General features: G+C 40.0%; 1 protein-coding gene across 13 annotated transcripts in view; it reads right to left on the bottom strand.

The window, feature by feature from the left end:
- Positions 1-20,552, bottom strand: part of ncam1a (neural cell adhesion molecule 1a) — a 281,082-nt gene that overhangs the window by 81,202 nt on the left and 179,328 nt on the right. For all 13 annotated transcript variants that reach the window (XM_016676904.1, XM_016676899.1, XM_016676902.1 and 10 more), the window contains exon 2: positions 1,479-1,553. In XM_016676904.1, the coding sequence (XP_016532390.1) occupies positions 1,479-1,553 (75 nt within the window). The remainder of the gene's footprint in view (positions 1-1,478; positions 1,554-20,552) is intronic.

Genomic DNA, 20,552 nt, shown 5'->3' with positions numbered 1-20,552 from the left:
TGAGAAAAAATTATAAAATATGTAGCTAATGTTTGGCAATTACAGATTTTTTAAAAGTTTAATGCCTTTTCAATAGACTACCTAAGAAACTTTTTAAGAAATGAAAAGTTTTTTTGTTTTTTGTTGTCATTTCTTGAAGTGCCAAATGTATCTCCAATTATAGAATCACTCAGGAAAAACACAGACATCTTGTTGCTGCAAGCTAACAACTGTGCAGCTGTTGCTTTAAGAGTCAGGGGATCATTTACTGGACAGAGTTTGTCCTGTACAACGAGATATTGGTCATTTTAATTTTGGTGATTAGTGGTTGCCATGGTAACAATACAAAATAAAAAAACTAGTGTTCATGGGCAAATTTGAACAGGAAAGAAATGTCAACCTGCTATTTACCAATTTGTAGAATATAAGGGATAAATTTGCTCACAGCTCCAAATGCAGACACAGTCCTGCTGCATGCAGGAGACCCAGTGGTCAGTGGTGTTGGTGGGTTTGTGAATAGATGAGATGCTCGAATTGTTGAGATGCCCTCAAAAGCCACTTACAAATGCCTATACTGTAAACATTCAAACACCAAAAATACCTTAAAATGCATTTATAAACAGAGTGGAAACCATCTTAGCACCACCGCAGAAGCTACAGTCGTCCACATCCTCTCTCTTGGGGGCACAGCCAATCAGAGCCAAGGAAAATGAATGCTGATCCTGGACTGGTCAGCCAGCAGCATATCAAGTAGCACCGAGAAACTTCAGCTTCCCAAGCTGCATTTTTCTTGAAGTATTTATCATCTGCTGCTTTTGTAAGCTTTTTGCACAAATACAAAAACAGTTGGCATATTAACCGTCTGATGCGTAACTGCGTAACATCTAAAGAGGTCAAGGAACGTGGTGGACCGACTCAAGCTGGCTGACCCACATGAGGAGGACCTGCTCTGCTACAGCGTCCAGGAAGCCAGCCTGGGACACTGCAGAAAGAAGATGCAGCTCCAGCTTTAAACAAACTGTACTATTGGTTATAAGTCACTGAATAAAGTTTATGAAACTTACTTTATTTACCTTAGCAATTTAATAAATGTAATAAATTAATTTGAATAAAATTAGGTTACTTGTGACTAATTATCAAAATGTGTTAAAGTTGGAGATGCACTCTCCTTTTTCAGTGTATAAAGATCTGCTTTGTATGATTTTCTTTATAATGATTTCTCTGATTCGATCCCTTTTTGCCATTTTTGAGTTTTGTTGGTTGTGTTCTAGAGATTAAACCAGCTAAATTTACACTTCTTGTCAATTATTGGCCTGATTTTGGTTCACTCTGTTCCCTACTGTATAGCTGTCTGTATCCTGCCCCTCATTCTCCCTCTTTATTTTTATTTTTCCAAAAATGTTCTACTTTCATTAAATGACCTCAGATGCTACTCGCAGTATTTTATGGACGAGCTGAAATTTGCATCAAGCTGAGCTAAATGAGGCGTGTTCTCTTACCTTCGCAGAGGAAAAATTTGGACTCTCCGACGCTGATTTCCCCTTGTGCCGGAGTGATTTGCACCTGAATAGCAGCTGAGTGGAGAAAAGAAGACACAGAAAAATATACATTAGTTTGCTTTCTTCTTTTTTTGCTCTCATCTGGAGGAGTGGTGACACAGGGCCACAGCACAATAAGACAACGCTCAGAGTTCTGTGGGCTCGCCACAATGTTCAGCCCAAAGCCCATCTGTGAATGAAACTCTGGGATGAAATTTCTAGGCTCACTGGAGTGCAACATCACAGCATGCACAATGTTTCTGATTCTCACTCAAAGCTGAGACACTTGTTACAAGGCTGTAATACTTTTATTTAACATTTGCTGTAGGTCTCTGCTGTTTGCGTTCGCTCTGGGCTGAAGACTTTCTTCCTGCTCAAGGTCCTGCTGAAGGTTTAACACACATCCTCAAAGCCTTAGATTTCTTTCTATTTGTCGGAGTCCTTGTGATTCTCTCCTCAGAGATTTTCTCTTTTATTGTGAGATCACTCAATATGTGCTTTTGACCTGTGGCAACAACATGTCTGACAATGTAGCCAAATAAACCTCAGCTAGCTCTGCACCAGGAAAACAGGAATCCGTTCGAGGCGATACGGATAAATATGGAACAGGTGCAGCTCAATAAGTTAATATCAAGAGGTTAATGACTTTCAGTAAAGCAAACAGGTGAAACTCGTGCGTTTCTTAAATTAATTACACACAGTGATAGAATTCAAGCATCTATTTATTCTACAGAGTTCTATGACCAGCCATAGTAATGGAAAGTTAAGTGGAAGAAGAAAAGGAGCACAACTGTCACATTTCTTCCATTGAAGTATTTCTGGACCTGAAACACAACTGTTTCACCTGAGTTAAGGAGTTCAGGGACAGCTCCGTTTACTGCAAAGTCCACTTTTCAGATGGAAATAAAATTTTGCTTTTTATATGGAAATTAAGATCAGAGACTGGAGGAAGAACAGAGGGACACAGAACCCGCTTTGTTTGAGGTCCAGTGTGTCGTTTCAGTTTCACACGGCACCATCCTACACTGCCAAAAGTACCAGTCCAATCACCATGGTAACGCCAGTTAACTAGACTGACCTGAACCCTACAGAAAATCTGTCAATCATTGCGAAGAGGAAGATGAGAGGCACTAGAACCAACCATGCAGATGACCCAAAGTAACCTGGACTTCCTGAACACCTCAGCAGAACCGCAGGCTGACCTCCAGGCCGCGCCGCATTGGTGAATAATTCATCCAGAAATCTGCTTTTTTTTGTCTGATGCAATATTCTATATGTGAGAAACTGAATTTCTGAATAATAAAAACCAGAACACTAAAAAATTACCAAAGTAAGCACTTGAAATTAAACACTCTGTGTGGAATAAAGCTTATAATCTCCGAGTCTTACTTCCTGAATTTAATTAAAATAAATTATATTTTATAATTGAGATGCACCTGTAGGTTTGAGGCATGGTTTAATCTCCGGCACTCAGAAGCAGCCGTAAACTCAGCTCTACAAAATAAACGTTAACTTATTTGCTTAATCTTTAAAACGAAGTTGTTGGGTTTTTGTTTTATTTTTCCCCAAAACTCTTCTTGTTTTCCTCATCCTGCTTCTCCTGCCAGGTGAGAGGAAAGGCATAATCCCTTTAATCCTGGAATATCCCTCTTCCCTGAGACGCATGTGCTCTTCAGTAATAACCGAGCTGAAGCGGTGACACGGGAAGCAGCACCTGCTGTTTGTTCCTGCCTGCGTTCCGCCAAATCAGAAGCAAAAAAATAATAAATAAAAAATAAATAAATAAATCAAGCAAACCGCATAAAAAAAATAATAAAAATGTTGAAAAGGCAAATCACTTCCGCTTGTTCCTCAGCGTTTGTGCAAATTTAATCACTTTTGACTGCAACACGGTTCACTGTAAGACTTTTATCCTCGGCGCCATTAGCATAGCGGTGAAAGCGCGGGCTGCCAGCGAATCGTGATCCAGCGCTGACAGAGAGGTCCTGCTGAGCGACGCCGCTTCACACAAACGAGTAACGTCAGCCGCAGCTTGACTCTCGCCGGGAGCTTCACGGGAGCGGCTGGCGGGGTCTCGCCACTCAAACGCAGGTAGCCAGCTCTCGTCCCGGCACAGGACGCCATTGACGTTTCCCAGAAGCGACAAGCCGCACGGCTTTAGAAAAGAAAAACATCTGGGACGGAGAGGAGGAAGCCGCAGCGGAGGCCCTTTGTTGCTCTTCTTCTCCTCCTAATGCCTGATTTGAAGATCGTAGTGGGAAGTCTAGTTTCAGCCAAAAATGCCTGAATAAGGAGCTGTGTGTGGGATTTAGCATATTATGTCTTTATGCGTTATATTAGAGCTCTGCTATTACTTATGGTAAGATGTTTCACACATCTTACATGCTGCAAATTGAGGAAGTCAATACAGTTTATTTAGTCGTTGAAGATGTTCACATGAAAAGGCAAACACTGCTTTTCTTTCTTTTTTCACAGGCTCCTTGAGAAAATGTTATGTAAGAACACACGCAAAGAAAATCCAGTATTTTCCACATTTCTTGAACTTCGTCATGGAAACAGGAACTTTTAAACTACTGCATTTCATTAACAAGTACCTTCTGTACCTAGAACTCTTTTGTCTTGATTGTTGCAGTTAGGCAACAAGGTTTTGTCCTTGAAAGCAAGAAATTTCAGTTTCAAACCACTTGTGTAAAATTCTCTTTAAGTGCCAACTTGACAAGTCGACTTGATGTGCAAATGAACAAAAAATAAAAAAAGGCTGCATTTTCAAACAATTCAAATTAAATTTTAACAACAACAGTTGTTTTAAACACAGTCTGTTTTTTTTTTTTTTTAAGTTGCCACCTGGCTTTAACAAATAAGCAAATTTTCCTTTTGCATAATTATTGCAGGGTTCTTATGTTTCAGCTGGCAACAAGTTATTTCACCTCAACTGATGCATTGAGCAACTTCTAATGTCTTAAATGACCTTGTTAAAAGACACGTCCTGCAGTCATGGAAGAGATGCTGGTCTGTTTAGGAATGGTCTAATCGCTGGAAAACCTCTAAGGAGAAATGACTAAAGTTGGGATTATCCAACGCATAATTTAGAAACTGGGAGGAAAGAGTTGATCCAGCATCTTTGCAGAGGAAATGTGGTCGGAAAACGTCTTGAATGTTCGTGATTGACGATCACTGAAACATTTGGTGGAATAAAATTGAAGAAAAAAAAACAGTAGACCTCAGAGATATGTTTAATAGTGAAAGTAAGAGTATTTCCACATTATGTCAAAGGGAAGTCGAGGGATCGGGACTGAACAGTTGTGTAGCCATAGGAAAATCCTTCATAAACATCGGACTGTGAAGCGATGGAAGCTCAGATTGTTCCAAGCAGGTCTGTCTGCAGAATAAGTAAGTGTTTCCAAAAGAAGACGTTTCTCAAGAACCACACCTGATTGGACAATATTAACGTCCTTCACTGTTTTCTTTTTTGTAAATATCACTAGCTTACTTATCTGGTATCAGGCCACCATTTGTTTCATTTCACAAAGCTTGATGTAACTGAGGGATTTAGAAGATTTACTAAGTTCTGCGATATAAAGACGGCAGGCTGATTGTGTTAGCCAGTCTGACATTAGCTGAGTCTATGCGACTTCTCCTCCCACCTGTCTTAACAGAGAATATCTGGTTGCATTTCAAAATAAGAGCATTGACATAGATCACATTGTTTTAATCGCTAATGGATGTAATTTTTCAGAGATGGTTAAATGTTTATACTTTGGCATTACATTAAAGAACAAAATCTGCTTTGGTTATTGAAATGTGAAACTCACATAAGAAGCTAAACACAAAGCAAAAGCAAAAAATGATGTTTCTTAATTGACCTTAAAGACGTTTTACCATTAACGCCTTATTCTTTTGTTGAAATTTTTAAACAGACTCTGGGTCTCCAGGGAACCCCGTCTCGATTGTTCAGGACACTCATGGATCGGCCACCAAGTCCGGACACGAACGCCACTGAGAAGTTTTTGGAATCTATTCAGACTCTCCCATCATCAGTGAAAGGTTTGGTTGATAAATGAATGCCACGCCGGATGGAAATAAATCTGGTGACGTTGCAGAAGCTTATTGAGACAAAGGCACAGTGAATGCCGCCTGTGATCAAAGCGGTCCTGTGTGTGACTGTTTTATGGCCATACAGAGTATTTCTGGGGGCGTCAGGAAAATTCTGGTCTGGTTCCTAATTGCTTAAACAAACACAAAGCACACAGGAATGTGCGGCACACAAACCTTAAACGCAATTCAACGGGTAATTTAAGAGGCTTTTGGAATGAGAAGAAATCATTTAATAATGCTGCATTAAGCACTTTCCAAAAAAAGGAAATATTGTGATTTTGTCACTCGAGTACAAATAATATTCTTATTTTGGCTTTCTCAAGAAGTCATGTAAATGTCCCTTTCATATTTCTTTCAGTGTGAATAACACCAGCCTTTCTTCGAAGTCAGCGTGAACGCTTCAGAGCCATGGAAAACCACTGCCCTCCGAATGTTTGCTTACACGGGCCGGAAGTCGATACAAAGACAACAGCGTCTCCATTTCCTTCCTTCGGAGAGTGAGATCACAGATACGCCACGTCGTAAACTCTTAACAATGCCTCCTAAGACTGAGATGCCTGGCCCAAAAATCACATGATGATATCTGCAACAGTAAAGACAACAGAAATGAGCTCAGGTGGTGTGGGAAGGAGAGCCGTTCTCAGAGCCATTTTCTCCAGGTTGTTCTGCAAGATGGAGTGGTTCAGCCTCATGAGTCCAACAAAACACACACTTACACTCTCTGCTGAGACAATACCTTTACATTTAGCTCCACACTTAAAATAGTTTTATAAAAAAAAAGAAGAAAAACAGGAATCATTTTGCACTAACACATTTTATGCTTATTTACACGCCCTTTTAAGGCACATAACAAATAGCAACAAAGATTTTTGGCTAATTTATTTACTTGTAGAAAAAAAAACTACCTCGTGTATTTTTTATTTTTTTTTGACAGTCATGAGTTTCATTAATATTAAGATAACCTGAGTAAATTCAAAGTACAAGTTTCAAACAACGATGGTAATTATGAGACAAAGGAAAGCCGTCCAAACCAACCTGATTCGGTGTGAAATGAAAATCAAACACCCTTGGTAGATAAAGAACCAAATATGCATGTAATATATATATTTTTTTAAACTGGAATCCAGTTTCTCTAACTATGCCCAGGTCTGATTTTCTTCCATATATAGAATGAAGAAATCACTTAAACATGACTGATGTTATGAAGTCGACTAACAGATCTCAAAAAGGCAACATGTCATATTTAAGGCTTTGAGAGTCCAGAGAACCACAGCGAGATACGTTATCCACTGATGGAGAAAACATGGATCAATGGAGAACCTTTCCAGAGTTTTTAACGGTAAGACTTCGACGGGAGAGACAGAAAGACCAAAGAAACCATCCTGTCAATACTCAACAATTTGTAAAAAAAAATAATAATAAAATAAAATTGAGATCAGATTATGGTAACATCTGTGCTTTAGCCTTTGAAAAAGACGTAAAAAAAAAAAAGACCAAGTTATCTTTGGCTCAACAGCGACCAAAATGACACTGCAGACTAATATATATGTATCATGATCAACTGCCTCTTGATTCCAGTCATCTATAAAGAAAACCCTCCGTCTGCATTCGAGGGCCCTTTCAGTCATACTTCAGCTTGGTTTGACTCCAGCAGCTACAAACAGTAACGCTCGTTCACAAGCAGCACTTCACCATCATTCAGATCAGCATACTTCCACAGGTCTGCAGGACAGAAAAACTCAGGGAATCTCAGTTAATCTAGACTTGGAAGAAACTCTGCTTCGATAAAAATAAATAAAATAAAATAAATAACGGAGAGCTTCTGGACATATTTCAGAGTTCCAGTCTTTGTAATCAGATGCACGGCTGTGTGGTTATCTGGCCCAACATAGCTTGATCCTCCATAAATATTTGTATCTGCATCCAGACTAAGTCCCGCACTCAGCTGAGGAATATTAGACACGGTTCTAGTCAGTGGTGAGAAAATATCCTGGAGCTGGGCCCTGAAGTTAACGTTGGAAGCTTAATTATTTGACACAGTTAAATCAAACATATTTCCTTGCAATGCTATCGGTATATTTTGAGACTGACTGTCGGAAAAAAATAAGGTTTCTGGCCTCCCAAGGCTTCATTTTCATGTGAACTCAAAGTCAAAGTGATAAAAATGAAACCTTGTGGCCAAAAAGAGATTGGCATAAAAGGCACATAAGTTAAATATGAAATTCCTTCCTATATATCTGACCTTTTATATGCAAAAGACAATATGCAAATCTTCCAGAGTCCATGCATGACGAACAGCCATTCCAGTGTTTAGCAAGGAGCAATAAATAGATCCCTGACACATGAAGCTACCATGTTATTTGCCTGTTGAATGATGTCAATTTGACCACACAGAGTTGAAATAAGACAACCTTTTATTTCCTGGTCAAAGTGAAGTCAGAATGAATCTTCCTGTTTCAGCTCAGTAAGGATTATCCAAATTATGGCTCCTGTCTACAGCAGTTATTGGGGCACAAACTGGGCAGGTGTCCAATCTATCGCAGAGCAACACAGACACACAGGACAGCACATCATTAAGAGGAATTTAAAGAGATGAGTTAACCCAACAGTTCTGATTCTGGACTGAGGGAAGAAGCTGGAGTACCCTGAGAGGACTCATGCAAGGACAACATTCGGACTCCAGACTGATATTTTCTGTCAGGGTAATTCTGAACATATTAGTTAATTAAAGGAACCGGGTAAGAAATGTGTACGTCAACATTTGAAATCATAAAAACCTTGCAAAGAGGCTCGCCTGAGGTCGTTCTTACAAAAGTGGCGTAACGACAATAAATCCACATGGTAGCAGTGGTCATCACAAAGGAACCTAACTCTGCTGAATCTGTCGGGTGTGTGTGTGTGTGTGTGTGTATGATCACGGCAGCTAAGGCACAGATTGTTAGCTGCTCTGACTGGAAAATAAAAAGAATCACCACACACACACACACACGCACACGCACACACATACTGGAGGTGTTCACCGAGCTCATCAAAGGAGCAAGTGGACTGATTTGTGTCACTCTAGATGCAAAACATCTATGTGAATAGGAGGCATTAGATGCTATTTGCTCTCTGCATGAAAAGTTGAAGCAGGTAAATTATGCCACAGAGATCAAAGGAACCTCATACGCTGTGGAGACGCTCCCGGCTTCAGCAGGACTGCCGTATTTGGTGCTCCGGTAATGGGAGCTGATGTGTTATTTACAATCAAGCAAACCTCCTGAACCGCAGAAGATCTGGATGACAAACAACTCCAAACACAGAAGCTCAAAATGCCAGAGCCCATTGGTTCACATACGGCACGGAGTTTGTGGAGATAAAAACCCCAGGCTGCTTGCCGCTCTGTGTCGTCTCCGAGTTCTACGCATCGTTTCGATTTTAAAGGGTGGCACAACAGCAAAAGTAGATACGGAGGATTGTAGGATCAAACTGAAGCACCTTTTTTTTTTTTAACAGGTATGCTGTTTACTGACACACAGTGGTGATCTTAAATTCAGAGTAAATGCAAACAGAAGCCCTCATGTACATCATCGTATAAATGTGGTTTACAGCATTCATAATGTCTTTATACACAATAAAGGCAAAACTGAACTCTTCAATTTTGAAGAGCAAATATGAACAACGGGCTTCTGTGTCACATCTTTACACACCAGGAAGTCACGATTTATTAATTCAAAGTTCAGAAGTAAACCTTTTAATCAAAGAACTAAAGAAATTATTCAGATGCACTTATGTTATACATTTAATTAGCAGTGATACTATTTACAACATGTAAAATCTGTATTTTATTGGATTTCTATGAGGCAGATCAATATAATGTCTTGCCTAACTATGAAGGGAACACAAAAGATTTCACAGTTACATTTTTACAAATAAAACTCTAAAACAGCATGTTGAGCATTTCTACTCGTCCTACATATACTCCCAGCTACGCATCATCCTGGATGCATGATCCCCCACACGTCACGCTGACGGGATCCGGTTGTTCATCAACGACGGGGAATCTGGTCACAGCTGATGGGAAGTTTAGCTTCCTGTCAGGTTAAGAAGGACTGTCTTCTTCCAGGACAGCCGGGGAACAAACTGTGACACTCCACATGCATGTTCAACCTTCCAGGGTTGCAATGGAGTGGTTTCGGTCAAAGCATATCCAAGTGTTAGAATGGCCTAGTCAAAGTTCAGATCTCAATCCAGCAATGTTCTGCTCACAGATGCTCTCTGTCCCGTCTGGCTCAACTTAGAGCTGTTTTTCAAAGGAAATTGAGAAAAAACTACTCATTTAATCAGTTGTTACCAATTAACAAGCAGTAATTATAGATTTGTGCTATTTGCTAAGTTGAATCCAGGTGATGAACCTTTTTTTTTTCTTGGCAGAGGTGTATATGCACATTTTTCACACAACTTATTAAATGCACTAACTAGATTTATTCATTTAATGTAAATTTAGGGTAAAAAAAAAAAAAAAAGCCAGAGCACAGTTAAAGCCACTTATGATTCGCTCAGAAGGGATTTCAGAAATGGTGTGCTAATACACTGCTAATCCTCCCCCAGTACTTTGAGGCAAATATGCCTGTGAGGTTTTCGTAACAATGACCTAAAACCACTGTGAGGAGATGTGAGTGGTGGCCATTCTCTTGTGAGAGGATTATGGACTTTATGGGCTGTTTCTGTAAACAGGCATTTAGCAGCTGAACCGCAGAGATCTTTATCAGCAAATTATGCAACAGTAACAATATTTACACAGCCAACATGGCTTCTGCTTGCTATGTTTTACAGTGAGGGAGTTTGAAACAGAGACAGATACAAAGCGGGGGGGGGACTTCATCTCTGAAAACTTGAAGCTTGAGACAGTTTGTTAAAAACAGAAGGCTAATTGGAGATGGGCCGGCGCCGGTGGCTGGCTCCATTACAGGGGAGGCTCCAAGAGTAAGTTGTAGGTGCTTAACATGCAAGTCGTGTCAGAGCGAGCACACACCACGCAAGGGCAGACAGACAGCACTCTGCGGCTTCACAAGGATGCACACATCCACGCCACACGCACTTAAGAGGCAGCTGTGTGTGAATTTACAGCGCCCATAAACAGATATGTGCCTTATGTGGTTCCGAGCGTTATTTGTCTCCGAAACGGTCGGAGTATTGGGACCGACGACTTGAGCAGGATCCAAGAGCGCGCCAGCGACACAATGTTACCGCCTCAGAGCAATTCACACAGAAACACATTTCAAGAGAAAGCTCCCACTGTTTCGCCTCTTACTAAATTAGAGTCACAGATTTATGCATAATTGCGTTCAGACAGAAGCAGCAGCTGTTGGTGGAGTTTCTAGTAAATCCATAAGAGATATTTTACATGCAAAACCAACTGGATGCAGCTTCAGACAACCTCTGAAAAACTTGGCCTTATATGTAGAATACATACACGTAGCCCAGTTTGTTTCTTAGGTTGACATTGCTAGTACTGGGTTGCTTGCCTTCAGAACTGAACTTTCCAGGTGATATAGATTCAACAAGGTGCAAGAAACTAAAGTTTTGGACTATATTTACATGATAGCATCAAATGGTCGCTCCACCTGCACCTTCATGATGTGAATTTAACGATCCATCGCATCCGAAATGTGTGTGAACGCACGAATCACGCTCCAGAAACATTTTGTAATTGCCTATTTTTTAATAGCTCAAACACCAAATATACTTGAATATGCACTAATACATACAGTGGAAACTGTCTTAGCACTGCAGCAGAGGCTTTGACCACAGAACAGTAAATAAATATTACCCGTCTGACCTCAAGGACTTGATGCGATTGCAGAAGCTCAACAACAGTGTAAGTTTAAATATTATGAAAAAGAAGGGAAGCCAATGTAGTGAAAATAAAACCACTGTACTGTGTTCCTGCCTGGAAGTGTGAGATTAAAGGTCAGGGTGTTACGTTGTGTAATATTTGGAGTCGACTCAGGGATAATTGGGGACACAAACATCCCATGACATGAACACCTAGAAGAAGTTAAAGAAAATGGCATCTCCATACAAATCCTTGAAATTAATAAAAAAAATAATATATTCAAGACATATTTCTGCCGCAGCTGTAAATGCTCCGTGGTTGTTTCAAGTTATTGTCTCGGTGCCTTTGTGAACTTGTTGACAACGTGATGAATCGTTTCTCATCTGATCATAGCCAGTTTTTATTCCCTGCAATTATTTCTGTCACTTTGACCCTTTTTTTTCCATTTCCTCTGTTTTCTGTTGTAAAAGTGAGTCTCAACAGCTAATTTAAACGTGTATACCCTGACCGATTTATTTTCATTATAATGTGTCTCATTTGTTGTTGATCTGTAGGATAACAGCGACTAGTGCTGTTGATGTTAACAAATAGTAAGATAGGTTATCGCAAATAGAAGATCTGCACAAGAAATTGAATGACAGATATGACAGATTTCCTTTATCTAAGAGGAGTATTTCTTGAACGTTATGTTTCCAATTTGTTTTCCAGGACAAATAACTGGCTGAAAGCTCCTTCCAAGCTGGCACTGCCACTTATCATTAACCCGCTGTGCTTTAAGGCACTTCTCCAAACATTAAGCAGCTGTTTCTATCAGCTAATTGTTGATCTCCTGCAAAAAAAAAAAAAAATTCCAGAGATTTCTTATCTTCATACTCTCAGTTATTCATCATCACATTGTATGGATCAAAGCTTCTGTCAATGCCCAGTGGTGTTCAGCAAACTGCCCAAAAACAAAGATTTTTTTTAAAGAATAAAAGCATAGGAACATTTTGAAATCTTTTTTTAACCTGCTATTTTGCTACTGAAAACAAAAAAAACATAAATTTTCAGCTATAAATACAGGATTTACATCGGTTTAGAAACGCAGCTGTTCAGATCTCCTGTTTCATCAACAGTTTTTTCTTTTGTATTTGCAGTAAAAGATTTTGTCATTTTAAATATACAGACAAAAAAACAAATATTTGCACTTCACACTAAACTTCAACCTCAAAGTACAAGCTAGCAACAGCATTATATTTCAACAAGAGGCTAGCTCAAAACTTCCACCTTGTGATGACAACAAATTATTTCCATCGTGTTACTTATAATTTTGCATTCATACTTCTTTTTCAGCTTTGTTTTCATTTAAATATTTATACATATATATATATATTTTTTAAAGTAAAACAAAGTATCCCCTCCCCTAGCTCTGTTTTTTGCAAACCGTGACTCCTCAGAAAGTGGCACTAACCAACCGCGCTGTGATTCACTGTGGGTCCAGACGAAAGTACGGCTTTCACCCAGAGTTTGAGGCAGATTCACGAGGAACAAACTGTTGCGAGCACCAAGTTTAAAACACTCGATGTTTACTACGCCCTTCATCGTTCAAGTTCAAAACACAAAAACAGACATTAAGCTTCGGTAAAAAATAAATTGACAGATTTGCATTAGAATAACACAAAGCTTAAATTTGAAATCCACACTTGACCTGATGATGAACCCAGTCAGAAACGATGAACAGTGTCAACCTTTTTTTTTTTATGGTCAGCTGCTGTTAACAAAACTCACTCTATAAATCGTTTTTAACACTGTTTTTCCAGTACAGCTGAAAGTGCATGGGACTATAACAACTCTTACTTTTTGCTTTTAACATTGATAGTAAATGAAGATGGTGATTTTGGGACATCTGTTGTAGAAAGCTTCATTGTTGCATTTCCAGTTAAAGTATTGGAACTCCATTAGTGGGGGGAAAAAGCCGACTGTTTACACATAAGCTATTAGTCCTGTAGCACCATTAGTGGCTACAGGAGAATGTTTTCATTTGTGCCCTGTAGCAGTCTTTAGGCACATACAGAAGGTGTTGGAGACAAAGCACTCTCTGGTTTTGCTGAGGATGTTACTCCAGTATTGGCCAATTAAAGCCAGCATGATTAAAGTTCATACAACAATCGGTTGAATGACGCCAAACTTTGCTTAATGAGCAAATCTGCCACACGTTTGCATTCATAACTAATGGCTGAGCATGCATGTATGTGCATGTGGTGTGGGACAGATAGTGCCTTGGTGTAATTGAATGCAATTTTTTTATTGCCTTAGATCTACTGCAAGAGTTTATCTGCAGCCGTCCTGGAAAAATTGTGTTCACACTCGCCTGCATTTCAGTAAATTATCCCTCTTTAATGTGATATTTTTAGCCATCTTATTATAACAGCACATAATTACAAAGCCGGGACCGAATGCAGCATAAAAAGGCTGAAAGGTTGAAAGAACACCATAATGCTCTGGAGCTACCAGATAAAATTGTGCCATTAAAAGGATACACGTAGCGCCAGTCAGACTAAAGGACAAAATTGTTAAATATTATAAAACACAAGGCAAAGGTCTACAGTTCTCTTTCAGCTATGTAAGCTGCAGCACTCGTACCACTCTGCACTGGATCGCCATGATTGTGTTGGAAACATAAAAGGTCTTTCCAAAGGCTGAATCTGAAGAAGAGATGGAATCGTTTAAACAACCCATTTCATTGGCTCAGGTGTGAGATTGTGGTTCTCAGGATCTCCATCTGAATCCAGTGAAAACACAATACTTTGTTTCCCTCCTTTACGTAATACTCTTTGTCTTTCTGTAGGTCCCCTTTATATGGAGGTTTGTGCCAAATAACCAAAATGTCTTATGCAAAAACACAACAGTAAAACTTCTGGCACATTTCCTCAATAGCTTTCATATTCTTAGCATTTGAATGAAGCATGTTAAGTGGGTTTCTTTTCTCATGTTGTTGGAGAAGAATCAGAATTCACAGAATAATAAAGATGATTCTTGCCTGAAGTTTGGAAAAGACAGTGTGTTTATTTGGAAAGTTTCACAGAGTGACCCTTCACCTGCTACCTCATGTGGTTTAGTTCTCCCTGCAGCAGAGGCCGTTTGCTACACAAAGGTTGGTAACAACAGCAAGGGTGGAAATGGCAGTTAGATCCCTTCTGACTGGCTGTTTAGTCCTGGGTTTTGTGGATTTATTCTAATCACATTTGAAGAACTCAGGAGTCGGATTAACCAAGCATCTTTTCAAAATGGATGCTATTGAGCCAAGCAGAACTCAGCATCTAAAAGGTTTCATCTTTGATTATGGTGCATATTTGCAGAACAGATGCAATTACTTTAGGAACTGCCAACACATTGGTGCTTTTTAGTTTGCTTTTTCCTCTCCTCTTTTGCCATCGTCTCTAGGGAAATTGTGGGAGATCATAAACGTGTCATTATGAAGCATTATGAAGGAGATTCAGAGGCGGAACCGAAAACGCTTCATGTCGGTGTTGGTCTACGTACAGCATGGATATTGAACGTATTCCACGGAACATCTGAATGTAAATGTTTCCTTCTTACTGAATAACTCATCTAAATGAGTAAGATAGAAATAACCTTTATTGTCCCACTGGAGGGAAATCAAAGTGAGATGGAGGTTGAAGCATCCAGGTTCACACAAAGGTAAAAATACAAAAACAAAAAATGAAAATCAGAGGCTGTACAATAAAGGAAAACTTTACACCATTAGGAAGAAATACTGTGCAGTTGTGAAAGACAGCATAACTACTCTGATTCAAGGAAATATGTAAATGAGTAAGATCATTGGAGCGCAAACAGCAACAGACTATTTACAAGAAATGGAAAATCTACAAATAACAGAGTTTTAAACTCACATCAAGTTTGTTTGGGAGCAGTGATGATTGTAAAGTTGTGCAGCTGCTAGAAGGAAGGACCTCTGAAAACTCTCCTTAGTGCACCTGGGATGCAGCAGTACAGAGTTAGTAAGTTTAACCACAACCCTGATTTCATTTCTTTAGTCACGTCTTGCTCTCTATAGAAACATTCACCATAAAGTCATTAGATTCTGTCTACCAGAAAATTATGTGATTATTACTGACTCCCACTTTGCCATCGCACCAATTGGGCAGTAAGTAAATATTCTTTCCTCAAAACTGATGTTTCAGAAGCAAGAAACATAGAAAGTGTAGAGATTTAAAGGAAGACCAAAAACTGTGGAGTCAGAAACAGAGTGAAGGCCAAGGCTCACTGACGTACATTAGGAACGGGGTCTGACCCGTGTCATCCGATTCAAAACAACTGCAGCTCTGATCGCTGAACAAGTCGACGTTAGTTCTGACAAAAACGGTATCAGGATACAGACGAGTCAGAAAGCCAAAGCTGACCCTCTCATTGCTCCGCTGTCCAAAACTAAACTATGGAGCAATTGAATAAAGTGGCCTGGTTCACTGAATAAAGTCTCCTTTCACATCTCATGTGCATCTCTCCCCTGATAAACAGGATGCATTATGGGACGGCTTAGGCAATGCTCTGCTGGGAAACCATTGATCCCGCCATCTATGTGGATGCTAGCTTTGCATTCACCAATAATTGATCACAGTCTACATTCACCCTCTGCCTGATGGCTGTGGCCTCTTTCAGCACGATAGAAAAACCGCAAAGCAAAAATATTCCACGAATGGTTCGAGAAGCACAACAAGCAGTTTGAGGTGGTGACTTGGCTTCCAAATGTCCGAGATCTCTCTCTCTCTCTCTCCAAATTGAACATCGGTGGAATGTGGAGGAAAACTCCTCTGATCCATGACGGCTCCAACTTGCACGTTACTGGACTTAAAGGCTCTGCTGCTAATATGTCGATGCCAGATACCACAGCACACCTTCAGGGCTGCAGTGGAGTCTGTGGCTTTGACAGGTCAGGATTGCTTTGACCCATTCAGCTGGACATCATAATATTGTGCCAGACTAACGACATTAGCAATACAGTGTCCGCTCATTAATGGTATAGAGATATCGCTAAGAGGACATTGTATATTAAACTAAAATGAGTTACTTTACTGAGACGATGCTGTCAGATTCAGCTAATTAAGGCTAATTAAGTCCCAAAGGCTCGTATTTGTTGTTCCAGAAGTCGCACACACATATAAATCCACATCTTCACAGGAGCAGATCATGAAATGCTTCTCAAAGCTATTTGAACCAGGTCTGACCTGCGAAATGCTTCAGCTCCAACCAATTAACTTTTTAAGGGGTCTCTCTGTCAGGAGGTCAAATCCCTTGGTACATTGTAATTAACAGTAATACAACCGAGGCCAGGCAACAAGTCAGAAAATAGGAAATGTGATCTGCTTTAAGAGGTGGAGGAGAGGTGGGGATGGGGCAGGAATCACAGCATCACCACAAAGACTACAACGTTCTTAGAATAAAATAAGAATTAATGAGGGATAAAGTAGAGCGCATACACATGGAAACAACTTCAATCCTCTGACTTCTATTTCTAGTAAATGAAAGTTTGTTTTCTCTGCTCAACTTTCAAACTGCGTGTTTCTTTGACTGGGCACTTCGTAAGTGTTGTTGAATGCTAAGAAGCCAGTTAGACTGGAATTATCACTCTGTGCTCTAATTAACTAATGAGGCCAGAAGGTCTGAACCACTGTCCCCCCCCAGCCTCTTTCGTTGTTTGACCCCAGGCTGGCCTTGCATCGCATCGAGCTGATAATCACTGCAGAGCTTCAGAACGCTCTCCAGCATGCTAATGCCAAAGAAACCAATATCACACCTACTGCACCGGTCCACTTACAGCATCTCAATCACCAGTCGCCTCACAGCAGAACCACCATCCGGACGAAACAGAGGCAGGAGAATCAAATCTCATCCTTTCTTAGCTGATGTTTGCTGTATTTTTATTGATTTGGGATTTTGTTTACAGGGTTTTTGAAGTTTCAGATTGGAAAGTACGACTCAGGATAATCCCTGAATCAAAGCAGCAGAGAACAGTTTGTGCAGACTTACTGTGGAGACGTGGTACTGCTCGTTTCTCCAGGGCTCTGCTGCTTGCACTATGGTTTGCAGACAGACTAAAAACAAAAGGGCTTGTTAACCAAAACCTCACACCTTTTAACTTCCCCTGCTGCTCAGCTCAGATGGGAACTCAAGTTTACAACCTACAGACTTTAGGTGCACCTATGTACAGACAAATCTGTAGACTTGACTTGGACTCGTTTGAAAAAAAAAAAAAAAAAAGGTTAATGTTGTCCTATCTGAGCTACCGTAGTCTATACGACTGACTGGTTGTCATGGTAATAGTCCAGTTAGAGTTTTGACATCGCTTCCTGTTGGGTTTGACTGAAAATATTTGTACTCTATTTTGAAGTTCTGTTTGGATATTTAACTGTGAAACCGAGTATGAAACTGAGTCTGGTCCAATTCAAGATTCATCTGAATTGTTGATTGGTTAAATGATCCAACAGCCATTTGTCAGCCTGCTCTTCCCCTCTTTGTACCACAGAGAGTCCAGTAGCTTCTGGACTCTGTTGTGAGAGAGTCTTTTGTGTTGTGCACACTTTGGTTTGCACACCAGTTTAACAAACAGATTAGGCTTCGGTTTCCCGTAGCTATGATTAAACCACATTTGGTGGATTTGCTCGACTTCATTTTCTAAAAAAAATGCTTTCACCAAATCAGCTATTAAGAGCTCAAACAAAATGTAGCTGAGTCAAACTAAACCTGGAAAATGCTAAAGTGAAATGAGTGTCATTTTGTTAAAGAGATCAGACGGGAAAGAAGCGCCGCAAATGGACAAGCATTGTCAGAAAAACGGGAAGCACTGACCTAATTTTTGAGGATTTTTTATTTATCTGCAATACACACTCTGGTGTTCTTGTTATGGAGTGGCAACTAAAAAAAAATTTATTTTGAAAAGCAAAGTGGTACTTACAAGTCCCAATAACTGGAAGTGATTAACCTATTATGTCTACAATAATCCTGAAATAATTTTCCCAAGTATAATAGCATTTAGCCTGTATTATCCAACGTCCATTTAAACATATATTTCATCTTGCTACCCTGGTTTTGTTGGGGGTCCTAAGCAGCCGCTTAACTCGCAAAAAACCTTGGACCGGCTCTGCCGGCAAGTGATGTATTTTAAGAAAAAACAAACAAAAAAAAACATTTTTTAAGAAAGAGAAACCATCTTAGCCAACAGGTCTAAACAGTGACATGTAAATGTTTCAATATGCTAAACTGTGCAGTTTTAAAATGAGGAATCCATGATGAGTGGCTCACACAGAGAGACTGCTGATGTGGCATTCGGCTCGCGTCCAAGCTAAAGCCACTTCAGCTTTTATAATCCACTGCATCAGACGAAGCCCTTTGTGGGGACTCGGTTCAGCAGGATCCACACACACACACCGACATACAGCACTCTCAACTCCAATTGAATCTTCTGCAATTGCTTCCCAGCCTCAGGCCAGCTCAGCGTCCACTCCTCACACCGACCCTGAAAAGAAGAGGAGACACTTTCTGCTGCTGATGAGCACTTCCAGCAGCATCCACGCAGACGGACGTCGATGCTCACTCAAAGTCGTTTACATGCTTTGGCTATAACGAAACGAGTCAGAACAGATACAGAAGCATAACCCGTGGGATGTGGTTCTGGATCCATAATTGATGAGGGTTCCTCACTAGCTGCCTCGGACTGGATAAGACTCCTCTATATAATTGAGAGCGTCTTGTTAATTAAATCCTCTTGAGCCGGTCCATTTGTGGACATGCACTGTTTCAGCTAACAGCTTCTCTGCAAACAAAAGAACTTCCACTTGTAAGGATTTAAAACTCGTCACCGGACAGGAGCGCATCTAGCAGCTGTGCTCCAGAACGTCCCTGCAACCTCCGCTGAACCCAACGGGGGGATGATCCCCCCGAAAATGAGCCATTCTCACCGCCGAGACCCCGTCTATCACTCACGCACAGCTGTAACTTGGCTATCCTTCAGCTGTGATACGGATACTTTAATCCAGCTCTCAACATGGGCACGGCTCCCCCGGCGAATTTGTAATCTGAGTGAAAGACGAGAGCAAACATCAAACAGACCACCGTGAGAGACAACACACACCCCAGCACGCACACCAAGGCAAAAGCTAGAAATTACACACAGTAATGAAACAGTGTTTGCCCCCTTACAACACTTATTTATGCTCTTTTTGTTTTTGTTTTTTTGTTTTTTTTAGATTAAACATATTTTAATTAGTGGTGAGACTCGATAAAAAATTTTTTAAAAAAAGTGTAATCCGGTTAATTGCAGGATGTGTCATTTATTAATCGCAATTAATTTCACTTTAATCAATCTATAGACAAAATAAGCAACATTTTCAATTCGAAGCCTTTTTATTGCTGCTAAACTGTTGATCAAATACACATTATTCTATCCATCCAACTTTCCAGCGTTTCAGGAACTCCTGATCATTCATGCAACTTCTTTAGAAATGTGGATGCTAATATTAGCATTAGCATCTGTGTTGCTGCAACATGTTTACCATTGAGATGCTATTAGGCTTGAACAGCTTCGCTGATAGGCTAACTTGTTTTAGCCCAACTTTAACACAACTTCTCTAGCGGCCAATCAGATCGCTTTCGAAGCAAATATTAAAGCCAATGGGCAAAAAGAAGCGACTTTGTCAGGCATTGTTGTTTTTGCTTGTTCTTTAAATTTATGGGCGTACCAGGAACACAATCAAGGTTCCGGCTTGAGACTTTTTGTACATTAAAAAAAAATATAAAAGGCAATTAATTGAGTTAACATTTCTAATGCATTAAAATCTATGTAATTAATTGTTCTTAATGCATTAAAATCTCAGCTCCAATTTTAATAACAGAAAAAGATAATCAAGGTAAAAACAAAACACAGTTTTTAAAACAGGATTTCTTTTACTATCTAACCAAACAGGGCCCTATTAGCTATGTATCCCTTGTCCGGGGTTACATCACAGCATCTCAATTGGATTCAAGTCCGGACTTTAACTAGGACACTACAAAGTCTTAATTTTGATCCATTTAGCCAATCAGAGGTGGACTAGCTGGTGAGCTTTGGATCATTGTTCCGCAGGACA

The sequence above is a fragment of the Poecilia formosa genome, unplaced genomic scaffold, assembly GCF_000485575.1.
Source record: "Poecilia formosa unplaced genomic scaffold, Poecilia_formosa-5.1.2 Scaffold143, whole genome shotgun sequence".
Taxonomy (NCBI): domain Eukaryota; kingdom Metazoa; phylum Chordata; class Actinopteri; order Cyprinodontiformes; family Poeciliidae; genus Poecilia; species Poecilia formosa.
This window is presented reverse-complemented; position numbering and strand designations above follow the sequence as displayed.